A 20,719-nucleotide genomic window follows, 5' to 3' on the forward strand; every position below is an offset into this window, starting at 1 on the left:
TGCTATGGCTGCTAACCAAAAGGTCAGCAGTTCAAATTCACCAGGCGCTCCTTGGAAACTCTACGGGGCGGTTCTACTCTCTCCTATAGGGTTGCTATGAGTTGGAGTCGACTTGATGGCAACGGGCTTGGTTTTTTTTTTCTTTGGAAGCCCATGAAAAATAGATCCTTAGTGGTTTTGATATGCACTCTACTATTGTGGTAGAGAAACAAAAATCTTGCTAAAAACCTAGGGAGAAAATTGTTGGAAAAGGCTCTGGAAAAATGGCTTTAAGCCACGTGACTCTAATTCACCTTAATATTATTTTATATAAATATATAAAGCCATGTGAATATCCTCACTATTTAGAGGAAATCCTAAAGAACACAGGTGTTCCAAGATTTATTCCTGGTGAGGAGGTGATGACAATACCCAGCAATAAATGACTACCTAATGTTATTGGCTTTTGTCAACTATATGCCGCCACACTAACGTCTGATATATTTATTTTCAAAATATACATGTTCCTGTTTCACACATATGTACTGACTAATAAGAGGTAACTTGTAGTAAACGCTTATTATGTACCATGCACTGCTCTAAGTGCTTTATGCTTTACATGCATTAGCTCATTTAATCCTTACTAGAGCCCTAGGAAGTAGACAATTACCACTACCATTTCACACTTGAGATCACTGAGGCACAGAGATATAATCTGCTTGATACACAGGTGGGATAGAGCAGTTGGAGGACTGAAACCAGGTTGTGTCACTCTAGAGAGCTTGTGCTCTTAACCACTATGCATACTCCTACGCTGCACTAAACATCACAATGAAAAATCATGATGATAACATTAAAAAATGGGTACAACAGTCTAATCCAAAGGGTCTGAGGCATAAAAATCACTGTGTAAATTACCCTAAAATTAAACATTTTAGATTTACAAAGGACTTTATACATAGATTCTCGTCAAAGACAATGGAGCTATTCAGTCCTTTTCATTTTTATATAAAAAAGCTAGCATTAGTTCTTGACATATGATAGGTATTTAACAAATGACTGAACAAAAAACTGAATGAATGTCTACAGTAAAACTATTCTGAGTAACTATCTGGAACCCTGGTAGCAAAGCAGTTAAGTGTTTAGCTGCTAATCAAAAGTTTGGCAGTTCAAATCCACCAGCCACTCCTTGGAAACCTTATGGGGCAGTTAGACTTTGTTTTATAGGGTCGCTATGAGTTGGAGGAGGAAACCCTGGTGGTGTAGTGGTTAAGTGCTTCAGCTGCTAACCAAAGGGTCAGCAGTTCGAATCCACCAAGCGCTCCTTGGAAACTATATGGGGCAGTTCTACTCTGTCCTATACGGTTGCTATGAGTCGGAATTGACTCGATGGCACTGGGCTTGGTTTTTTGGTTTTATGAGTTGGAATTACTTAACGGCAATGGGTTTGGTTTTTAATTTTTTTTTTAATCTGGTATCTAAGGAGCCTTGGCAGTGCAGTTGTTAAGTGCCTGGTTGCTAACCAAAAAGGTCAGCAGTTTGAACTCACAAGCTGATCCATGGGAGAAAAGACCTGGTGATCTGTCCCATAAACATTACAGCCTTGGAAACCCTATGGGGCAGTTCTACTCTGTCACATACGATTGTTATGAGTCTAAATTGACTCGATGGCAACAGATCTGGTTTTGTTTTTTTTAATCCAGTATCTAACATTCTAGAAAAGGGAAGTACTTTCTACCTTACACACCCATCTTCATCAAAAAGATAGTTTTCTACTAAAAGTGTTTAACTGACACTAAAAATCCATACTAAGGCTAAGAATAAATGCTCTTAGAGATTTAAATGGATTGAGCACAACCATGACTCTGGTTTTTATTATAAAGTAAAATAAAATGAGCAGGTAAGAGTTCTTACTGATTACCCATTTTTCTCAAAAACGAATTAGTGCCACACATAAGGAGATCCCTTCCTCAATTTTACGAAGTAGAATATCTTAAACTAATTAAATATAAAATCAAATAAATTTAGAGCTGGCAGGAGCTCAAGAGATGGTCTAGTCCGTCTTTTCTCAGCCAAGGTTGCCCAAGAGTATTAAGCCGTCTGGAAAGTGACTTGGGTGGCTATTTTCTCACTTCTCCCAAGGATGGTACATAGCCAGTACCATTCTAGATGCATGGAAGATAATTAATTTGTTATATACAATGGATGTCTTAGGCTTTAATTCTCTCATGGAACCTAGGCAACCTGACTCAATGAGACTAAGATTAGAAAAATAAAAATAATTTGTATTTATTTAAAGTAGAATAATAACTATTATTACTATTTAGAATCAGTACCAGACCTAAAGAGTTTTCTCTTCTTTCCTCACAAAAGTGCATGTAACCATAGGTGACAGTATCTGTACCTATACTACTTTACCAACATTATGATTTTTCTTTAAAGAATTTTAATAATTCCATTTGATATAGAATTTTATAATAAGGCTGAACCTACAAAAGCGGAACCATAATCACAATCACAATTAATTTATGTTACTAAATGCTTCTTGGTAATATCTAGGTTCAACAATAAATCAAGTTAAAAAAAATTAAGTACCTCTGATAATTTGAATATATCTTTGTTTATAATGCATATTGGTGTTGCTAACATAAATTTTAATTAACTTTTTATATTTACAACAAGTAAAGTCCTATAGGGTCACTATGAGTAGGAATCAACTCGACGGCACTGGGTATGGGTTTTTAAAGTAGCTTGGTATGGTAAGTGGGTTTGACGTATGCCATTGGAATAATTAAAAACAAACTAGAGTTTATAAATCAGAACCAAACTTAAAGGTATCCTGATGATATAAAAATTACATGACAGAATACTGGATCACTGTAAAAACACTAAGGAGACTCTCATGAACACTCTACTATGGAAATTTATTTGGAGTCAAAAATTCTCAATCCAAGCTAGCAATCCTGCCTCTGATCTACTACATTTAAAATAGATTATAACTATTCACAGGCATAAAAGAATACACCACGCAGCAAAAATACATCTAGCAATTCCTTAATTGCTAAACTTTTGCCACTGTGTCCACAAAACTGATGCTAAACTGTCATCCCACAATAATTTATCACTTTTCACAAAGTATCTCTGCCTTCTACAACGACTTTCTCATACAATTAAAAGGAATCAAATGAATCATACAGTTTCAAAAACTCTGGAGATAATGTTTTTTCCACTCACCCTAAATCTGAACATTCCTAAATGTTCAATTAGAAAAATAAACTGTCATTGTTGTTACTAAGCTTCAAAACCAAAACAGAGTTATACTTACCTCTAAAAGAAATTATTTTTTAAGTGTTTTTCTGTTGTTATATTTCTTGATTTATTGGGATTTTTTAGCTCATTTCTCTTAAGTGTACATTCAACTCTATCTCAATAAACTCTTTGGAAGTACAAAACAAAGCAAAACTAAATGCACCCATTGCAAAGTGAAACAAACAAAAAAAAAGTAATGATAGGTTAAAAATATAACCTAAATTTAAAAACAAAATATAGAAATATTAGAAAACACAGGCAAAAGTCATGAGACAAAAGAGGGGACACATAGTACTTACAGTAGACATGAAAGTCATAAAAAAACTCACATATCTGATTATCTAAAAATGTAAAGTTTCTGTAAGTTTAAAAAAGAAAAATCAATATTAAAAAGGCATACAGCAAACAAGGATGTATTTTTTGACAGGCCCAGTAGTTGATATCTATAATATAATGAAACCTGTGAAAGCCGAAACCTGTGTAAGGCAGAAGAAACCTGTCAGAGAAGGCAAATGCAAATATTTTCCACTAATAGAATAGAAAAGTGGTAAGACTGCACCCTATCAATGATGGAAACCTTGCAAAACCTGGAAAAACAAGGCACTCACGTTGAGTTCTGGCTCTCACAGGTTTCAACTGTATATATAAAGAGCTCTTAAAAATGAAGAAAAAAAAAGATACAACCAATTTTTACCTATGAAATTTGCAAAGACTAAATTAAGTGTTGTCAAAGATATAAGCAGGCACTCTCATAATGGCTGATGCTGAGAATAAAAATTAGTATTACCTTTCAAGGGAACAATCATGAAGTATTTATCAAAAACAATGCAAATGTACCTATCATTTCATCAAGCAATTCTACTTCTAAGATTTTATCCCAAGTAAACAATTAAAATAAAAATGATCACTACAGCTTTATAGCAAAATTTAAAAAAACAATCTTATATCCCCTTAGAAAACTCATTAAGAATACAAAGGTATATTGATAATACAGGATAATATAAAACCATTAAAATCACACTGCAAAATGTTTAGTGATGAGGAATTTCTGATAAAATATAACTAAGTGAAAAACATAAGCTTACAAAAGGTAATCATAGTGTGAGTTTCTGTCTGTTTAAAAAGGTATGGAAAAGCAAAAATCAAATATAAACTAGTTCACATGATGGAATTATACAGGTAGTTTCTGTCTTTGCCTCTATGCTTTATTGGGTTTTATAAATCTTCTGCATAAAGTATTTTTTTAATTATGGAAAAAAAAAAGGTTTCCTTGATGATCTGAAATGTTTTTAAATGCTTTTAATCACAAGATCTTTAAAAAGCACAATTTTAAATGACTGCTATTTGCCTTAGGAACAAAATAAAACTAATGTTAATTTCTTTACTGCATCCTGGAAATTCAGTTCCATGTTATTTAAATGCAAGTAGTATATACTGCATACTTTACAAATGTTGGTTTTAAAACCATGCAAAATGGAAACATTACTATCTAAACCAAATACACGGTCACCGTCACATACATAATACAATCACGAGTACGCTTACATATGTGTACATACAAGCCTATATACACCTACACTAAACATGATTCAGGAAACAGTTTCCTAACTGTAAACAGAAAATTTGATCCCAGAGTATAGATGAGATCTAAGAATAGTATGCAGAATACAGTATACATTCATTAAATGACAGCTATATTGAGTTTTCCTGCCATTTTTATTAGGATTATGCAGATAACTACCTTAATTCTACATCTCCCATTATATATTTGGCCTAGGCAAAGGCAAGAGAATATAGTGTCTTCATCCTATTTTATTTCCTGTGTCAGCCATTTGTAGTATGAGAACGAAGCTAGTTATTCACACACAATAAGAATACGGTTATAACTCCCTGAGAATCTGATTCTATTCTCTTGAAAAGAAGGAAGGAAACAATGTGATATACTTCAAATTCAGCAAAAGAACTAAGGAAAGAAAGAAAATCATGCCTCTAGATGGAGGTTGGCGCTAATGCTATGATATTAGAAAACTTGCACTAAGACTCTGAACTAATCCTCTCACACTGGGACTTCCTCCTGTCACTACAGCAATAAAAAGAGCTAACAAAAACATTAAATATCCAATAAGCAAGTTCCTACAGCATTCAACATTCTTGATTGTTCTTCGTTTTTTACCCAGGCAACAGAATGCTTCTACTTTGGAAGAGGTGATTCTCTTAGTATGAAGACTAATAAGTGCATACAATTGACAGAATTTTTAAACAGCAGGGAGTATAATACTCTTTGTATGTAAGAACAATCTGAATTCTAAATATTCCCAATTTTGATTCACCAAAAATATCCTTGGCTTAGCAAATGTGGGCCTTTCTACTTCCAAAGAATGTATCTATATTTGAAAGAAAAACTTTATTTCCCAAGCAAAAATAATATAGTAAAACGCAAATGACCTAGTTAAAGCTGGTCACATCTCCTGACCAACAAATTGTTGACTTATGTTATTTTTTATTTAATTGTTGATTTTCTTTTTCATTTAAAATGACACGTGATTGATACCTTCTCACCAGTCCTTCAGGAATCACTATGTCTTCTGAACTTACACAGTGAGGAAAATAACACTCCTAATACAATTTTATGTGTGGTTAACAACTTACTCGTGTTCATTGATATAAAGTTCTGCAAGTTCATGCCATGCTTCTTGGTCTCTAACAAATCTAGTGGGAGAAAAGGAAAAAACAAAGGGTAAGTATGCAGATATTCTATAAATGAACAGCATGGAAGGTAAAAGGGAAAATTGAATGCAAATTCCATTTTAATTAAAAAAGATTTATCAGAATAACAAAACACAATCCTCTTGTAAAACACTCACTGCTCCAGATACTCATTCAGCTCCCGAATGGCCTCCACATTTTTCCCCTGGGCTTTCCGAATGGCAATCTTACGCTTTCTTGCAGCCTATGGGTTGACATTAATAAAGGATTAGGCTCTCATGATTCCCTGGGTTTTTGTAAAGAAGGTAATTTGACTGTGCAAATTATTATCTCAATGCCAGTAAAATTCCATTGTAGAGCAACTGCTTAGTTGGAGTTTATAAACATACCCCATGACATCCCACTGGGGAATTCAAACATTCCTCTAACAATCACATATGCTTTACTTTTGATGCACACAATGTATGCATCGTTTCATCCAAATAAATAACCACCCAGACCCCGGTAATTACAAGCCAGCAGGGAAGCCTAATCCTTATCCAGCCTAAAGTCTTTTACGCTGTGTCATTCATAAGATCTGTATCTTAGAGATAGGTGGATAGTGGAGATTAGAAAAAAAATCAGTGGCCACTTGAATATCACCATACAAAAATGGCTCCTGACAACTTTTTTGTAATTTTAAGAGAAAATTTCAACTATAAGTCTTTTAAAAGAATAACATAAACCCTAAAAGAAATATAATAAACATATAAAACTTGCATTTTAAAGTTTTTAAATAATAAACATAAAAACCAATGTCATTTATTTATTCTTTTCATCAAATATGTATTGAATAAATATATATTGAATATACACTGCCAGGTACTGTGCTAGATAGCGGAAATATAAAGATAAAACTGAAGAGATGATTCCTTGCAGGAGCTCAGTCTCATGAGAAAAAACACGAAATAAAAATAATAATGTAGTGAGAACAGAGACAGACATACCTAGGGTGCTGTGGCAACATGGAGGACAGCCTAACATAGGCTGTGGCAGAGTTGGGGAGATACAAAGAGGATCCCAGGTATGGTAACTGTACTGCCACAGGATGGGTATTTGGACATAAAGAAAGCAAAAAAGGACACTGTGTGGAGGACAATCCATGCTAGAAGGAACACATGAACAAAAGCAGAGGCGACATCACTGTTGTGTAATCAAGACTACAACTTTGAAGCTGGAGTAAACAGTCAGGGACTGGAGGGCATTTTGTATCCTCTCCGTTTGTTTAATTCAAATGCAGAAGGATAAACAATAAAACACACTATAACGAGGGCCAAGTTAATCTTTATTAGTTATGAACATGATTTGTTGTTTTATATAGAATGCACTCCAACAGATGCAGGCAAAAATAAAATGAATAGGGCTCTTGACATTAATGGAGCTACTTGTTGGGGGCAGTAGAGGGAAGAACGGCTCTGAAGAAGAAAAGCTGAAACAGAGAGAATAAAAAGACTCTCCAGTAAATAAGGTCAACAAGAAGTATTTGTAGTTAGTAATAGTGATAACAATATTTTGGTAAGAAAAAATTATATTTAAGATTTAAATCCTTGATTATTTGGCTCTTGCCAAAGGCCTAGCAAAATGCTTGCTATACAATAGACACAAATATTTTTGGAATAATTTCACTCTGTAAAATAATAAAAGTAGTATGATAACTGGAAAGTCTAAAAAGACTCAAGAATCTAGAATGGAAGTAAAAGCAAAGCCCTTAGACTTAAAATGGAAGCCTTGTCCCAAGTCCTTCTAAAATAGGTGAGGGATAAACTAACACATAATTAAGAAACAGATTTCTTTTGAACATATAATGTCTAATTTCACCAATCCAGCATCATTCAAAACATATCTTAATTTAATAGATTCCTTTCACTTTTCATGACATTACTTATTCCACAGGGAATATGGTAACAAAAAAAAGAGTCCAGGTTTTGAAATCTAGAAGGCAAGAAACTGAATTCCAATTCTTGCTACTTATCAGCTTTTGAACCAAAGGCAAAACTAAGCTCTCCAAAACTCAGTAATACTACTTACCTCCAAGTATTAGTGTAAAGCAGCTAACAGAGTGCCTAGCACATAATGGTGTAATTATATATGTTTATATATATAAAATCAGGAGCCCTGGTGTACCATGTTTAAGTGCTCGACTGCTAACCAAAAGGTTGGTGGTTCAAACTTGCCAGTGGCTTTGTAGGAGAGAAGACCTGATGATCTGCTCCTGTGAAGATTTACAGCCTAGGAAACCTTATGGTGCAGTTCTACTCTGTCATACAGGGTCCCTGTGAGTCAGAAATCAACTTGATGGCACACGACAATGTATATATAATAATTATATGACTGGAAACCCTGGTGGAGTAGTGGTTAATTGTTGGGCTGCTAACCAAAGGTTGGCAATTGAAATCCAACAGGCACTCCTTGGAAACCCTATGAGGCAGTTCTACTCTGCCTTATAGGCTCACTGTGAGTCAAAATGGACTTGACAGCAATAGGTTTGGTTTGGTTTTTTGGTATATAACTAATAATTGATAAATGTTATCTCCCTTTTTTCCTCTGGTTTATCCTTAACCTTTATGTATTAAGTCTTCCCACAATGCTTTAACTATGAGATCTTTAAGGACTGGCACAGGCTTGCTTAGTTTGATATTTATATCATGCCCCCATACCTATAGGATTTGTACCAGAGAGAATATATATATATTTGCAGTGAAAACACTGCGTTTGAAATGCCACCAGTCAGACAATTAAAAGTATAAACATGAATAGCAACTAATACTTCTATAGCCATAGTAAGAGATATGATATGAAGACTGCAACAGACATCTTTACACACAATATGAATTTGGTGATGGGTATACTGAAAAGAAAAAGAAACTAACTTTAACTCAGCTTCTCAAAGTTATCTGACCATAAAACCATTCCTCTTCTGCTGAACACACAGTAACATTTGTAGGACTGCAGGACTTTCCAGAATACAGTTTGCAAAGCACTATTTTAAAGTGTTTCAGAAACAGATAATTAATCCTCAAATATAGCCTTTTTAAAGAAAAACTGAGGTATTATCCTTTTGTAAATGACAGAAAATAAAACTTTGAACAACTTAAACACATTAAAATAGGCAGAATTAGAAATAGGATCCAAAGTTTCCAATTCCCACCCTAGATGCTTTTATGAGACTTCCTGAAAGGAAGAATCTGAAATAATGTAAATTAAATAATTTTGAATAAAGAAATATATAGATCTGAATTATGTGTTTCAGGTGGGTGGTATATCATAATTTTATAAGAGTAATTTTAAAATAAATAGATTTTCAATATTAACTTTCTAATAGCTGATTTTAAAAAAATTTTGATTGTGGTAGAATATGTATAGAACAAAACACTTGCCATTTTAACCATTTTTAAGCATACAATTCAGTGACATTATTTACATTCACCATGTCGTGAACCATCATCGCTAGTTCTGAAAAATTTTTTATTGTCTCAAATAAAAACTTAGTACCCCTCAAGCCCCACCCCCTATTTCCTGGTAACCACCAATAAACCTTTATGACTGCGTTTGCCTTTTCTAGACATTTCATATGAGTGAGATCCTACAATATGTGGCCTTTTGTGTCTGGGTTCTTTCATCAAGCATAAGGTGTTTAAAGTTGATCCATGTTGTGGCTTGTGTCAGGAGTTTATTTCTCTTTATGGCTGAATAATATTCCACTGTATGCTACACCACATTTTGTTTATCCATTCATCTGCTAACAGAGACTTGTAGTTTCCACCTTTTAGCTACTGTGAATAATGCTGCAATGAACACTGGTATACAAAAACAAAATTTGAAAACTTCTATTGTAATCACCCTACTCACTCTTCCCTAAGCAGGCCTTGCACTTCCATAATGCTAAGCCTCATACATGCCATTCTCTTGAGATATGATATCTCAGTCCAGCTCATCACCTGCCTCATTAAGCCAGATTCATCCTTCAAGGTCTACAAGGCTCAAGAATCACACAGCAAATCATCAAAGAATCAAGATTTAAGGAGTCTACTTCAAAGTCCATAATCTATTCATTACATCACATTGCCACCCTAAAAGCAAAGTCAGGGATGGTGTCTCATTCATTCCTTCTATTTCTAGCACTAAGCACACTGCAAGCAATCAGTGAATGTTTTTGGAAAGAACAATGAATGCACGTGAGTGGGAAAGAGAGGCCCTTGAATGAACAATTTCATTCATATACTGGATACTGAGGAACATAGAGGCACAAGACCAATAAAAGTATAATATGCTCACTTTCAGACAATGCACAGAACAACAGTATAAAAACTTGAATTACAACTATGGATGAGGATGAAATTGGACTTTTCCACCTTTGAGGAAATACAGTAAAGCTGCTTTGAAAAAAGAAACTGTGATGTTTTCCACACAGTAACTCAAGTGTTTTAAGTGAAGTCTTCCTCTACTAGACTTTATTAGTTCTCGGTCTTCTATGGCTTTATCCCTCTCAATGCCTAGCAAAGTGCTTTCTGTGGATACAGGAACAGAGACAGTGTCTTTACTCTTAAAAACACCAACACTTGGGTGGCTCATGACAGGTATTCAATAAATGTTGGTAGAAGGAAAGAAGGGGCTGATAGAAGATTATATCAAGATAATGCTTGATGAAGAAAATACACATTTAGCAAAGCTGAATCTAGTCACCTTGTTTACCCACCCACTAAGGGATTTGGTTACTACCACCTCACACATATTCTAAGAGGGAAATCATTTGGATTTCTCTTTTAAAAAGTCAGGGTCATGAAAAGCCATAAAACCTAGAAGGTACTACAAAAATAACATTCGATTACAATTTATCTTAGATTATGAAGCAAAATATTTTATTAAAAATACTCTAAACTCAAACTGAGACAGAAGTAAAATGTTTGACCATTAATTCTAAGAAAATAAATCACTAGCTATTGATTTTTAACACAGTATAAGAAAACAGGCCTCTTTAAAGTGTTAGAAAGCAAAGAAATCACTCCGAGAACTAAGATGCACCTGACCCAAGCCACGGTATTTCCAATCTCCTTATATGCATGTGAAAGCTGAAGAATGAAAAAGGGAGGCCTAAGAAGAATTCACACCTTTGAATTATGGTGTTGGCGAAGAATACTGAAGATCAAACAACTCTGTCTTGGAAGAAGTACAGCCAGAATGCTCCTTGGAAGCGAGGATGACAAGACTTTGTTTCACATACTTTGGACATGTTATCAGGAGGGACCAGTCCCTGGAGAAGAGCATGCTTGATAAAGAGTCAGTGAAAGAGAGGAAGACCCTCAAAGAGATGGACTGACACAGTTGTTGCAATGATGAACTCAACCATAACAATAATTGTGAGGATGGCACAGGACCGGCCAATGTTTTGATCTGTTGTACAGAGGGCTGCTATGAGTTGAGACTGACTCAACGGCACTTAACAACGAGAAAAATATATGATACCTGGAATCTTATTTAGAAACTTCAATTTTTTTCAATACAATGACTGAATGAAAAATCAAATACCTTTGAAACTATGGTGAAGTCTTACAACGGAAATAGGAAAATGAGAAAATTTTTAGGAAAAGGGAAATAGTGCTTTTTATAAAGGGACTGTTTTGTTAAGACAGATGCAAGCTATTAGGATATTTAAGATTAGAAAATAATACAAAAACTTTCCAATTTTAACTCTCCTTACAGGGTTGCTATGAGTCAGAATTGACTCGATGGCAGTGGGTTTGGTTTTGGTTTTTTTATTAGTAATATCTGGAAACCCTGGTGGCGAAGTGGTTATTTGGTTGCTAACCAAAAGGCTGGCAGTTAGAGTCCACTAGGCGCTCCTTGGAAAGCCTACGGGGCAGTTCTACTTTGTCCTATAGGGTGGCTGTGAGTCAGAATTGACTCGACGGCAACAGGTTTGGTTTTCTGGCTATTAGTAATATCTAGATATACTGATCAAGCTAGTTTCCTATTTTTGTTTTTTAATAGCAATTAGGATTGCAGATCTGTCAACACTTTCCCCTGAACTTTCCATATTCTGAGGATCTTTACAAAATAATGAAAATTTACAATTCAAGTATCAGAAAAAAAAAAAATTAAATTAAAAAATGGTAAGTTTCTCAGGGAAATTTTTCCGATATAGATGGCATTAAAATCAAGAATCTTATCACTTAAACAATATACTAACTACTTTAATACATGAACATTACTACTGAGCATCAAAAATTAAGATTAGGGATAAGATCAGAGATTTATGAAATAAGATCACAAAACAATGAAAATAAATATATAAGATTAAAAAATATAACATCAGGGATTTATGACCAATGCCTCAGATAAATGCTATCTGTACACTTCAATGTTAAGTTGTTTCACATGCTAATTTATTTAAAATTAATCTCGCTACTGTTGTTCAATTATTAAGCAGCTTTGCATCTTAAAATCCGTATTTTTTAAAAATGTCTACTTTTACTAAAATACCTGCCAAGTAAGAGAAAAATTTCACATACCTGTAACATGTGTTAATATAACAATTTATCCTTCTATGGAAGGAAAAATCAAACTCAATCTGGTTTTTGTTTAAAAATTCTAAAAGTAACCCAGATGTAAATCCATCCATCTGTGGTCAGCTGATATCTGACAAAGGATCAAAGACCATTAAATGGGGAAAAGACAGCCTCTTCAATAAATGGTGCTGGCAAAACTGTATGCCCATCTGTAAAAAACAGGGACAGGACCCACTCCTCACACCATATGCAAAAACTAATTCAAACTGGATCAAAGCCTAAATATAAAAGCTAAAACGAAAGAGATCATGGAGGAAAAAACAGGGACAACCCTAGGGGCCCTAATATATGGCCTAAACCCACACACAGGCACAAGATGAACTAGATAAATGGGACCTCCTAGAAAGTAAACAGTTAATGCTCAACAAAAGACTTCTCCGAAAGAGTCAAGAGAACCTATAGCCTGGGGAAAAATTTTTGACTACGGAATATCCGACAAGAATCTAATCTCTAAAATTTACAGAAAACTTCAACATCTCAACAATAAAAAGACAATCCAGTTACAAAATAGGCAAAGAATATGAACAGACATTTCACCAAAGGCATTCAGGTGCTAACAAACACATGAAGGAATGTTCACGATCATTGGCTACAAGAGAGGTGCAAACCAAAATTACACTGAGACACTATCTCATCCCAACATGGCTGGCACTATTCAAAAAATAGCAGAAAATAATAAATGTCGGCAAGGTTGCGGGTGGATTGGAACTCCTATACACTGTTGGTGGGAATGTAAAGTGGTACAACCACTTTGTAAAAGGGTATGGCACTTCCTTAAGAAGCTAGAAATAGAACTATTACATGATGCAGCAATCCCACTCCTAGGTATATACCCTAAGGAAATAAGAGCCATGACATGAATAGACATATGCATACCCATGTTCACTGCAGTCATTATTCACAATAGCAAAAAGAAGGAAACGACCTAAGTGCCCATCAATACATGAATGGATTAACAAACTGTGGTACGTTCACACAATGGAATACTATGCAACGATAAAGAATAATGACAAATCCGTGAAACACCTCATACCATGGATGAATTTGATGAAATAAGTCAATCACAAAAAGACAAATATTGTATGAGACCACTACTATAAAGTAACAACAAAAGGCTTAGACACAGGGAAAAAAGAAGAAGAAGAAAAAAAAAAAACATTCCTTGATGGTTACCAGGCATGGGAGAGGGAAGGAGGGAAAATTATCAATTAGACAGAAGACAGGAATTAATATTGGTGAAAGGAAAGGCAATACATTGCATGGGGGAAGTCAGTACAGCATGACCAAGGCAAGAGAGAATACTAAGAGGAACACAAGAACAAAGGGCAACTATGGTAACTACTATAGCCTTAGACAATCCTGCAGCAATAATATTAACAAACAATAATTTAGGAATGGACAAATAGGTGGATAGATATGCCGAAAGGTGTGGGAGGATGTAAGGGAATACACCCACGGGACAATATAGGTTTGGTGGTAGATATTTCTACGTATATGATTGCATTTGCAGCTCATATAGAGCACACGAGGAGTAAAGTCAAGAAAACCTCTTAGACAAAACCAAACACCTCGTGGGATGAAATTCCTAGATTAGATGACAAAGGACCGTAGACTCAGAGAAAATCTACATCAACTGGCACAACACGGTATATAATGTCAATGCTCTGCATCCTACTTTGGTGAGTAGCACCTGGTGTCTTAAAAGCTTGGCGAGTGACCATCTAAGATACAACTATTAGTCTCTTCCCATCCAGAGCACAGGAGAGTAAAGGAGACCAAAGGCCACAGGAAACACAGACTACACAACCCAAGATCAGAAGAACTAGATGATGCCCAGCTACCACTACCAACTGCTCTGACTGGGATCACAACAGAGGGTCCTGGAGAGAGTGGGAGAAAATTGTAGGAAAAAAAACAAAAAAAAATCAAATTCACAAAAAAGACCAGGCAGTCGATTGTAAAATAAGAATGCAGGAAAGGGTAGATAATCAAGATGAAAGAAAACAAGAAACTAGGGCAGAAATGGGGAGAGTGTGGGCACATTGTGGGGAATGAAAACAAAGTCATGAAACATTTTACGTGCAAAATATTGAATGGAAAACTAATTTGCTCTGTAAACTTTCACCTAAAGCACATATACAAAAAAAAAAAAATGTTGGTTAAATGGAAACAACCTAAGTGCCTATCAATGGATGAATGGATAAACAAAATACGGTACATACATACAATGGAATATTACGTAGCCATAAAGAAAAATGAGTTCCTGAATCATTTTGTAATATGGATGATCCTGGACAACATTAAGCTGAGTGAAATAAGTCAATCACAAAAGGACAAATACTGCATGACCTCACTTTTACGAAATGACAAAAATAGGTCAATATACAGAGACCAGTATTCATTGGTGGTCAGTGGTGGAGTGGGAGGAAGAATCGTTCTCTAGATAGCAGTCATTTTTGGTTTATGGTGATGGGAAAGGTGGCATTGAATGCGGGTAAAGTTTGCACAGATTGATTAATGTAACTGATGCCACTAAACTGTACACACGAAAAAGGGTGGATTGGTAAATGCACAATGGTTAAAGTGCTCAGCTGCTAACCAAAAGGTTGGCAGCTCAAACCTACCAGCGGTTCTGCAGGAGAAATGACCTGGTGATCTGCTCCTGTAAAGAATACAGCCCAGGAAATTCTATGGGGCAGTTCTACTGTGTCCTATAGAATCGCTATGAATCATAAACAACTCAATGGCACACAACAACATGTTATATGTAATTTTGTAACAACCACCACCAAAAAAAAGGAAACAAAAAATACATATATATATAAAACAAATAGGGACTATAGATGGTTGTAATTCTTAGACATAACCAATTGCCTCACAGGGTTTTCTTGGTTTGAAGACTTAGCGTCATGGTGTCAAGGGATAATCCAGTCAACTGGCATAATACAGCTCTTAAAGTATATGTTCTACCTCCTAGTTTGGCAAGTAGTGTCTAGAGTCTTAGAACCTTACAAGCAGCCATCTAAGATACAACTATTGGTTTCTATTCATCTGGAGCAAAAGAGAAAGAAGGAAATCCAAGAATCATAGAAGGAACCAGACTACAGGGCTGTGGCCATGACCACTGTCCCCTCTACTTTGAGATCTGAAGAACTAGATGGTGCCCAGCTAGCAGTACCAGATATTCTTATTAGGGACACAACAGATGGATCCTGACAGAAAGGGAGAAAAACGTGGAATAGAACTTCAAATTCTTAAAGAATCCAGACTTACCAGACCTACTGAAACTGGAGGAACCCCCAAGACTACTAGCCTGAGATGCCGTTTAAACCTTGAAGCAAAACTATTCCCTCAAGTCATCTTTTAACTAAATAGCAGGTTAGTCCCAAAAGTAAATAATGAGTACTAGGCTCTTTTAAAAAAATTATCTTTATGAGACCAAATGGGTAACAGTTACTGTAGAGCATAGATGAGCAGTCTGGGGGGCAGTGAGACTAAGTTAACGGGAGTAAAACAACGAGAACAGAAATAATGAGAATGTTGACACAATGTGAAGAATGTAACCAATGTCACTGAACATTATGTGCAGAAATTGCTGAATGGGAACAGGTTTTGCTGTGTTTATTTTCACCAAAAATAGAATAAAATATATTTTTAAATGTTAGTTAAAAAAAAATTCTAAAAATATTTATTTTCTTCTAACAGGCATATTTGCATGGAAATGATGGCATAACATATTCAAATATCTGATATGTTATATAAAGTTTCTATTCAACTTTTCGGAAACCCTGGTGGCATAGTGGTTAAGTGCTAGGGCTGCTAACCAATGGGTTGGCAGTTCGAATCCACCAGGCGCTTCTTGGAAACTCTATGGGGCAGCTCTACTCTGTCCTATAGGGTCGCTATGAGTTGGAATCGACGCAATGGCACTGGGTTTGGTTTTTTTTGGTTATTCAACTTTTCATTTAGTAAAAGGAAGTCTGAGGGAAGCTATTATATTATACCAATACATTGAACTAAAATGTTCTCAACATTAAAAAAAATTCATCAGGGTATTTGTAAAAACAAGTAATACTAAATAGGCATCTTCAGAACAAATATTCTGTCTAATAAACTGATATAAATATTTCTTCAAATTCAAGGTAAATTAAAGATGTTATCTTAAGAAAAGCATAAAACACATATACTCTTATCTAGATATAAGGCTGAAACAAAACACCTTCGTTAATTCTATATACTAATTATTAAAATGACTTTTTTCATTAAGACAATTAAAAATAACTAGATAAGTCAGTATTTCATAATCTTCAAATATTACAAAAACACTGAACACTGCCAGACTTTTTTTTCAAGAACACAGTCTATGCTTTCCAAATTCTAACTAGGTTCTCTCTAAGAAGATAACTTATAAAAGTTAAAGTACCATATTTTTATGCAAATAATGCTGGCCACGGGGCCCCTAACACCCCCAACCCCCCCCCCACCAGTAAGGGACGCCCTCATGAGTAAGGCCACCTGATCCTCTTTCACATGAACCTGTAAAAAAAATAAAATTAGCATAGGACACTTAGAAAAGCATTATTTGCGTACAAATACAGTACTGGAGATTCCTAAATCTTTTAAAGAAAGAAAAAGAAAATGTGGCCCATCATGAAATATTTAAAATACAAAGATAAAACCTCATTCCATATGTATTTTTCACTCTTTCCTCAATAAATTAATTTCACTTTTTCAATTAAATTTTAGATCATTTTCAGGATCATCAGCTAACTTACCGTGTTAGTTGGATCTTCTTGTAAAACTCGGTCATATAGCTGTATAGCGTCATCATATCTATTTAAAAAGAAAAAAATCAGGAATGATTACCTTTAAAATACGGAGATAAACAGTAAATACAGAAAATGACTATCGTATTTTTATGCAAATAACATGCACCTTCTGTTTGTTTGCCAACCGCGCCCACACCCCATGAGGTATTTTCATAAGTGCCATATGCCATTTTTTTTTACATTTGCTGTTAAAAAAAAAATTGGCATAGCACGGTAATGAAAATACCTGGGGGGCGGGGGAGGTGCGGTTGACAAACATAGAAGGTGGGCATTATTTGCATAAAAATACAGTAGACTGACAGGGTTTGAAATCTTTTACTATATTAAGAATGCATTTACAATTGCTATCCAAGTCCATTTACAATCCAAGTCTCCTCCTATGTTCATTTAACAGTAAAAGTTTGTTCCAGTCCCATTTTTAAGTAGAAAAAAGTCATGTATAAAATATCTACAGAAAAGCGTACTCCCCCAAAATACTGATATAATTTGGCCTGAACAAAGGTAAAAATCAGCAACATAAAACACCATGATTCTAGTTATACTAGAATTATAGCCTATAAAACATCAAAGTTCAAGTTCAACAAAAAAATTCACAAATGATCTATGTATTAATTCCCTTTTGATGAATATTTATGACAGCTTTTCTTAGTTGAGCTGATGCAATTCAGTTTATTAAGCGCCTACTAAGTATGCACACAAAATACTTATTACCTGCTAAGTTACTATCTCATAAGAGAAACAGGACACATATTCATCAAATGAAAAAAAGAAATTAAGACAGCATGTAACTAGGAACCCAAAGTTAACATATGACAGTGAATCTCATAGGAGGGATATATCAAAAATCACAAAGAACTTTACCTATTTCCTCTAGTATATTATATAATCTTATTTAGTACAGAGGAGCAATGAGTAATTCTGGAACTCCTTCCTAACCATATCCACAACCCCCAACTTCCTTTTGATTAATTTCTCCACTTAAGGATGTAGGTCTTCAAAGAGTAGAAAATAATGTTTAAGAATTTCACAGTAGTGTTTCTAACACTGGGAAGAACAGATGCATTCTTAAGGATCCATTTGAAAGTTCCCTAAGAGAATTTTTTAATTTTACATTTTTCTTTTAACACTAAACATACAAATATTCTGTATCATCATGATGACATCTTAAAAGTTAAAACTGAGTACTGCCACACAATTTTAGTGTCCATGTTTGTATTTGTGATTAGATCACACCAATAGATTACAATAGTTTAACTGCAGTAGACTATTGATAAAAATAAAAAGACTTAATTCATAAATGTGTCACATCATGTAAAAGCTAAATGTACACTTAGAGAACCAGACTTTACAGTAGTACAAACGAAGAAAATTAGTTCGGGCATTGAATACCTGTAATAGGGTAGGTATGTTAGCCCCATAAGAACCTGCTACTAAATGGGTATATAGAACATAAACCCACGAAATAATAAAATAAAGTACATAAACAAGGGCAAATTAATGCTCTAGAGCAGGAGTTCTTATAAGACACAGTACACAAGAATCACCTGAGAATCTTTTTTCCCACTATATAACCTCTGGGGAATGTATCCAAGATGGCAAAGGAAGACAAAAGACTATCCATTTTATTAATATGATAATTTAATTTTAATAGTTTTAAGTTTTGTTGGCATTTAGCAAATTTATATTGGTTTTATAGTTATACAGCTATGCATACAGGTTATTCATAGCTAGTTTTATATTTCTACACGTTTATGTTACAAAATATAATAATTTATGTAAAAACTGAGCATCCACAAAAATTTACCTTTAGTCAGCAATGGTTCTCAACCCTATCTATCCACGAGTTTCATCTGCAGGGATTTTCAAAAAGAAAAAGACCTGGACTGCAACCCTGACTCTGACCCTAGTAAGTTTTAGGTGGTGACTGGACAACTATATTGTTTTAAAACTCCACAGATGGTTCCAATACACACAGTCATGTATGAGAATCAATGGTCTATGTCCTATGCAACAAATACATAATGATATTCTTTTGAAAAAAGAAAAAGGAAAACCTTAGCTAAACTAATTGATGATGCAAATTACAATTAAAGAATAAGGCTTAAACAAATGAAACTTTATTAGATTTAAATATGCACAGTCACATAATAGAGAGTCTTGGAAAACCTGAGTTAATGCCTGAAGAGAACTTGTTGCTACTATTTCTATTTTTAGTATGGTTGGAAAGGAAACGGAGGGATGCTAACTATCAAAATGTATGCTTTGGAAAGTAGTACCTCTCTACCTTCTGCAAGATAATTCAAAAATCATTCGTCTTAGACTCTGGAATGTGTTTTGTATTCACATATTTTAAAAATCTATGTCTGATGGTCTAAGAATTCATATTAAACAAACGAAAAACCCAAACCTACTGCTGTTGAGTCAATTTCAACTCATAGCAACCCTACAGGACGGAGTAGAACTGCCCCATAAGGTTTCCAGGCAGTGGCTGGTAGATTCAAACTGCCTACTTTTTGGTTAGCAGCCAAGCTCTTAACCGCTACACCACCAGGGCTCCAAGAATTCATACAACTTGAAATACAACAAAAAGTAGAGTAGATGACTAATTTAGTAGCAATAAAAACCTTTCCAGATTTCTTCCATCATGTCCTCTGATTCAAAATTACTTTCTGCTAACTTAAAATAAACTACTACATCATTTATTTTTATCTATCTATGCCCCTTTGCTTACTTAGAGGATCTAAAGAGACTGAAACACACACACAAGGCCTCCTGGCAATAGTCATGATCAACTTGTCAGCCAAACGTGTCAGGAAAAAAAAAAGATGTATGTATGTATGAGCATGTCTACCTCTCTACATACATATTAGAATAGTGGAAAATATTCATATATAATTGACAAAGTTCTTTTCTTCAGAATATATAAAGCACTTCTACATGAATAATAAATAAATAATATAAATATAAATAATAATAAATAGTCCAATTTTTAAAATGGGTAAAGGCTTAAAAAGACATTTCAAAAAGAAGCTATTTCAATGGCCAATCAGCACATAAAAAAGTTAGTCATCAAGGAATGCAAATTAAGACCATAATGAGACAGGTTTCATAGGAAGAATACCTACTGGTACAATGGTTAAGTGCTCTGCTACTGACCAGAAGGGTGGTGGTTTGAACCCACCCAGTGACTCTGTAAGGGAAAGACCTGGCAATCTGCTCCTGTAAAGATGATAGCCTAGAAAACTCTATGGGGCAGCTCTACTCTGTCACAAGGGCGTACTCTGAGTTGAA

At 34.8% G+C, this 20,719-nt stretch overlaps 1 protein-coding gene across 1 annotated transcript in view; it reads right to left on the reverse strand.

Annotated features, from left to right (window-relative positions):
* The window catches only part of EMC2 (ER membrane protein complex subunit 2), a 66,542-nt gene that overhangs the window by 15,450 nt on the left and 30,373 nt on the right, over positions 1 to 20,719 (reverse strand). The window contains exons 5-7 of the mRNA XM_049853720.1: positions 17,375 to 17,432; positions 6,153 to 6,238; positions 5,938 to 5,997 (exon numbers count right to left, since the gene is read on the reverse strand). Coding sequence (XP_049709677.1) covers positions 5,938 to 5,997; positions 6,153 to 6,238; positions 17,375 to 17,432 — 204 coding nt within the window. The remainder of the gene's footprint in view (positions 1 to 5,937; positions 5,998 to 6,152; positions 6,239 to 17,374; positions 17,433 to 20,719) is intronic.

Source organism: Elephas maximus, chromosome 15 (assembly GCF_024166365.1).
Source record: "Elephas maximus indicus isolate mEleMax1 chromosome 15, mEleMax1 primary haplotype, whole genome shotgun sequence".
NCBI lineage: Eukaryota > Metazoa > Chordata > Mammalia > Proboscidea > Elephantidae > Elephas > Elephas maximus.